General features: G+C 46.7%; 1 protein-coding gene across 1 annotated transcript in view; it reads left to right on the top strand.

Annotated features, from left to right (window-relative positions):
* The first annotated feature begins 546 nt into the window (after nucleotides 1-546).
* The window catches only part of SVEP1 (sushi, von Willebrand factor type A, EGF and pentraxin domain containing 1), a 117,422-nt gene continuing 111,936 nt past the window's right edge, over nucleotides 547-6,032 (top strand). Inside the window, exon 1 of the mRNA XM_085042305.1 lies at nucleotides 547-1,242. Within this exon, the coding sequence (XP_084898431.1) occupies nucleotides 724-1,242 (519 nt within the window). The 5' untranslated portion in view covers nucleotides 547-723. The remainder of the gene's footprint in view (nucleotides 1,243-6,032) is intronic.

The following is a 6,032-nucleotide window of genomic DNA, read 5'->3' as shown; positions in this document are numbered from 1 at the left end:
CACAAGTGGTATCTGGACACCTCGCTGTCATTTCCGTGAAACGTACATCAATTAAGTATCGCTACATCTTGAAAGTTGGAAAACTGAGTCCTCAGACGGCTGAAGTATGCCCTTGAACAAGAGAGGGAGACTGTGACAGAGCCAGGAGCGGGACCGGAGCATATGGACCCTCCTAACCTCCCAGCCGCAGGCGCATCCTCCCCGGAAAACAAAGGGCTAAATTAACCACGATTAATTCAGCACGTGTCAGTGCAAGCCCTCACTCCGTCTCCGCGAGCAGCAGCTCCCGCCTGCGCGGCGGGGGAGCGGAAAAGCCGCTCCTGACTTTTCGGGGGGGTCCTACCTTTCCGCCCCCCTTCTCCGAAACTCGGCATCTCTTAGCTTCTGCTCGGCGCGTTTCCAGTGGCCGCCACCCGCCCCGCTGCCGGGCTGGCCCCGCCAGCCGTGTGGAACCCATCGGGGCGGGACGGGGCGGCGGGAGGCGGGGAGGGAAGGGGGGGAACGCTGCCGAAAGGCGAGGGGGAAACAGAGAGAGGGGCGTGCGAGGGGCAGCGCCTCCACCGCGGGGGATTAAAGGGCGCGAATACCTGCGGGGGCCGGAGGGTAGGCCGGCAGGGAGACAGGCGGGACGCCCCTCGGAGGAGAGAGGAGGTGGGGCGTCAGGGGCGACCAGCCGCTCTCGTCCCGCGGCTGCCGGCGTCTCTCGGCACCCGCCGCCCCGCCATGTGGCCCCTGGTGGCTCTCTGCTGCTGGGGGGGGCTGTCGCTGTCACTGTCGCTGTCGGCGCCGCAGGGCCGGGCGGGCGGCCAGCCGGGCGCCCTTCTCCGCGCCCCAACTTTAGCCTCGCCATCCCTGGAGGCGCCGGCGCTGCCCGACACGACGGAGAGCAAAGTGGAGAAGCTGGGGCGCGCCTTCAAGCGCCAGGTGCGGCGGCTGCGGGCGCGCAGCGGGCGGCTGGAGCTCGTGTTCCTGGTGGACGAGTCGTCCAGCGTGGGTCCGGCCAACTTCCTCAGCGAGCTGCGCTTCGTCAAGAAGCTGCTCTCCGACTTCCCCGTGGTGCCCGCGGCCACGCGCGTCGCCATCGTCACCTTCTCCTCCCGTAGCAATGTGGTGCCACGCGTGGACTACATCTCTCGGCGGCGGCCGCAGCAGCACAAGTGCGCCCTGCTGGGACGCGAGATCCCCTCCATCGCGTACCGCGGCGGCGGCACCTACACCAAGGGTGCCTTCCAGCAGGCGGCGGTGAGACGGGCGGCGGGGTGCGGCCAGGGGTGCGGTGGGATGTGCGGTGACGGGCGCGGAGAGCGGACCGAGCGGTGGTGCCGTGAGGAGCGCGCTGTGGCGAGGCGAGGTCTCGGCATCGAGGGGAGGCGCGGCGATGTGTGCGGGAGTCGTAGTGCTTGTTGGGGTGCTGGGGTGCGATGTCTCGGTGTGCTGTGCTGTGCCCTGCGGTGTGCTGCGGGAGCGTGGCTCTCCGCGCTCGGGAGGGTGTTCGTGACAAGGCTGTAGGGCTGTGTGGTGGTGTGTGGATGGTGTGCTGTGGGACGCAGCGTACTCTGGCCAGGGCAATTAGTCACTATCTTCCCGTGCTGTCTGCGCCTGCGACTCCCATGTTTGCTGCTGCCCTTGCAAACTAATGTGTGAAATTCATTCTTTGAAGGGGCATGGAGCCCATGTCTCAATTTCCGAAATGATACATATGAGTCAAGTCTGGCATCTGAAACGCCTGCCTGGTTTCATGGTAGCAGGACCTAGTGCCTGCTAGCTGTCAGAGACACCTACTTACTGTTGCCAGGTGTCTGTTTTAATTGCTGATTACTTACCAAGGTCCTCTTAACCTGTGTACACTAAACCAACAAGTCGGGGATGGCCTCAGGAGCATTTCCAGACACCGGAACACAATCATCTGTAGTGCTGTCATACAGACCCATGGCAGAAGTTTGGTCTAGGCAGCTCCTGGGCCTGTGTTGGCACTTGATCATGCTGGAGAGACTTCCCAGTAGATGGTTCATGGCCAGTCTATTCAGGAAGCCTTTTTTACAAGGCTAGACCAGTCTCTTCCTTGTCACTTGGCCTCTGTGGTCAGAAATAACCACCAAACCAACTGTCATTTTCGATTTTTTTTTTTGTTTTTTTGCGGGGGGGGTGCATCTCATTGCTGGTATTGTCCTGTAGCTGGGCACTGGGTGCACTTGTTCTGAAACACACATTCTCATTTGGCACTGAGGAGTGAGACTGCAAGAGGTGCATCACTGCTGGGCACATGACATTGGCAAAGATTATTCTCTTCTTCACATTTGGCAGGAGAAAGCATGTCCACTGTCTAATGGGCTCAGAGCTGCACATGCCAAACCTGCTTTAGGAAAACACGTCCCTGTGTTAGATCTTCCACTGTGAAGCCATATTTCAATATAGATCCATCCCAGGAGTGCTGTGTGAAAAAGTTAATGATTCAAGTTAAAAATAACCATTAAAAACAAAGTACAAGCTTAAGAAATACCATCTGTTTTGTTGATATGAAGTCTTGACTAATAATATCTTTAAAGTGGAATAAACAAAAAAAATCCTTTCAGAAACCTACAATTTAGTTTCTTGAGCCTAGCTAAACTTTGTGGCTGCAACAGCATGACTGTCATTCTACACTGTGGTCTTATAAGAATGTGGGAAGAAAAATATTCACATGGTGACAGGGAGAATTAAGATAGAATGACAAGGTTAAATTCCGGTCTGCTTACTGGCTCTTGGTTAAAGATACTCTACTGTGGTTTTCTTCGGTATGATTTCTTCATGTCAGACAAATTAACATCTTCAGGGAATGCTATCCTTTCTAGACACACTTCAGAAAATGACTGTTCAAAGTTTAAAATACAACTAGTGGAATAAATCTAGAAAGTATTTTAAATATAACAAAACTGCTATTCCCTCTGGACTCTTAGACTGCTGCCTTATGGTTTTAATTGTCTTTTGGTGCAACCATAATTATTTTTTCTTTCACTTTCCTAAACTCTCTCTCTCTTTTTTTTAATTCTTCCTTTTCTTTTACACTTTAATTTGGGGTTCCTCCTGTTTCTGACCAGAATTCTCTGCTTCTTTCCCGAACTCAAAAGTATCAGCAAAATGTTACAAAGTCTCTGGAATTATTCAGTTATGCATTATAGTAACAGAAAATGAAGGAAAGTGCATTGTTAGAATAATCCCAGCACTTCAATCATCATGCAGCACTCTTCATTGGTAGGTCTTAAAGTGACCAATTCACATCTATGACAGCTCCACTGAAACCACAGAAGCAGAGAGATAAGAGAATTCTTCAAGGTCTTCAGGTCAGTTTGTGTCTGATCTGGGAACATGCATGAACAGGAGCAGGATTTACCTAGCAGTTGCTGTCTCAGAACATGTGGCAGCAAAACTGTTCATTTAACATCATCCTAAAAGCAGACCTGTTCAGTCTGACAGGCTGTTGCACATAATGTCCATCTTCTTTGAAAATATAAGAGAGCTCTTGCCAAAAGGAGTTCTCCAAAGGTACTTCGTGGACAAGTTTATTGCAGAGTTTCTGTGATTTGTCAAAGCTGCCCATGTTTACTTTTGCCAGGTGGACCACATTTTGACATTCCTACCCAGCAAATTAAAGATAAATTCTATGAGGTCCACAGAAATATACTGAATATACCACAAGAGACAGTGGCAAGAGATGGCATCCTATTGAGAAAGGCTGAACTACTACTGATGTCTGGGTTTGCCATCCTGTTTGCAATTTCATGCCACACTTGAGCTAGCAAGTGCTCATTTTCAGGAGCCTTTCTTTTAAAGCACACACAAATAGGCTTAGAAAGGGGAAGAAACTGAGCTCATTCATTCAAAACTCTTTGGCTTCAGTTTTTCACAGCATAAGTTGGTGGGACAGCCCAAACTACATGCAGCTTATGTTAAGCAGATTGCTTATTGCATTATGGAAAGCTACAGAGCTGTTGTGACAGCAGGAAGGAACCAAAGCAGAATAGAAAATACAAACAGGTTTGAGCAAGAGTTGCTCCTGATGCTTAAGGAATGCATCTAAAGGCAAAGGACTTCAGTGGTGAAAATTGTTGAGAGACCTGTAGGCAGAGATAACCACTGCTAAGAGCACCCATTGCACCTCGTGGGAGGGATGTGCATTTGTTAGCACATGGATTTTGAAACAGAACTGAGGGGTCATCATGCAGTGATGGAAGTTTAATGGTGTGTTCTTGTCTCAGCAGCTGAGAGTCATTGTTACATATATGCCAGCATTGGTGTTCCATCTTTATTGATGGACAGTTTAAACATCCTGAAGCTACATTGGTTTTGGTGGGGTAAAGAAAAAATGAAAATAAAAATTATTTAAACTTCTCCATGTGGCAACCTCTTGGTGAAACTATATCTTCTACAAGGAAGATAGTCTTATTTCTGTCTTTCAGTGGAAGTAAAATGGGGAAATTTTCTCTTCATAGTTGAAGTGGAAGTTGTAGGTGTGCACTACTATTGAGCAGAAGTCAGAGGTAGCACTCAGACAGCCTTAGACAAGTCAATAGTTCTAAACAATCTGGCACAGCAGTAGCTGAGGGAACCTTTGGGAGTTCTGCGTTATAATAATAATTGTGGCATTAAAAAGGTAGTCTTTTTGGTTTTGTAGTTCATCTTTTCTCCATTGAAGTCAGTATAGGTGTAGGTATAGGTATAAGTACAGATATATATATAAATGCAAGTGGAAGAAGTCAGGACAAAATAAGTTGATTTATTTTTAATTAATTTCCTAGGCTTAAGAGAGGCTTTTACAGAAAAATACATCATATTAACCAGTACTTCCTGACATAAACCTCAGCATTAATATTCTGTATGTAGTTTATTTTGCATGTTCTGTGATATATGTTTTACCCTTTGTCCTCCAATTCCACGTGTTACTGATATTTCTGAGTCAAATTTTGCAGGTGAGACAACATGTTTGTGATGCTCAGAATTTTCTGACTTTTCTATGTGCAGAAATTAAAAGCACTATTGCTTTTAGCAACAGATTCTTCATAGACCAGCACCCTGCTTAAATCTTGGAGCTGCTGACTGCACTATGACATTAACACAATTCGAAACAAAAGCTCTTGTTGAAATTATGATACTCCCTCTGGTTCAGGGTCTCACTGGCAACCTCAGGAAGATGCCAGGAAGCCAGGAAGATGAAAAGCCTCCTTGAACGCAAGCAGCAATCTGTAAAAAGAGAGCCCTGGTGCTCTGCTGAGCATGCCTAGTAGGAACAGTTAAGCAGAGACTGATTTCTCTCCCAAATACTCCCCCACACCCAGTTGGTCTGGGACATCTCTTATCAGTGATAACTTTGTGTTAGTGTTGCTCAATTCTAGCAGTCCTGGAGGGGAAAAAAAAAAGTATTCAAAAGATAATTGAGCAGTGACAACTGGCAGTAGATAGGTCAGGTCATGAATTGTGTTTGTCCTTTGGAATTAATTATTTGGTTGCACTTTTCTTTTTTTTCCTCTGCTTTTTTAAATAAATATTTAAAGCAAACATAAAACAAATATTTGGCAGATGTACTAGTCAATAGCGATGTGAATGCTCTGAAAATACATGAAAATCAATTACATATTCAGTAAAATATTTTTGAGTCCCTATTTTTATTATTAGCAGAAGACCAGAGCAGTACTAGAGAAATTAAATAAGATCTTTGTTATATCAATGATGGAAACTTCTCACAGACAAAGCAAACTAGGATTTTTCATTTTTCAAGTCAAACTGAGATCTACTAGCAAAATGATATTTTGATTATAGCATACAGCATAGCAGCATATAAGGGACTCCAACAAAGTCTTTGCAAAGTCTTGATAAACTTGTTAAAAGCTTATATAGCACCAAGAGCTCAGAAGGTGTCTATGTACATTACATGCCTTATTTTTCAATGTCCTGTTTTGAAGACCTCAGAATGACAGAAGATGAAGGATACATATATTAGTCTTCTCCTGTAAACTAGGTGCATTCTGTTCTTTCTAGTTCAGAGCTTGAAACCGCAA

This window comes from Lichenostomus cassidix, chromosome Z (genome assembly GCF_008360975.1).
Source record: "Lichenostomus cassidix isolate B80296 chromosome Z, HeHo_3.0, whole genome shotgun sequence".
In the NCBI taxonomy this organism is placed as follows: domain Eukaryota; kingdom Metazoa; phylum Chordata; class Aves; order Passeriformes; family Meliphagidae; genus Lichenostomus; species Lichenostomus cassidix.
The sequence above is the reverse complement of the archived record's forward strand: the minus strand, read 5'-3'. Positions and strand labels throughout refer to the sequence as shown.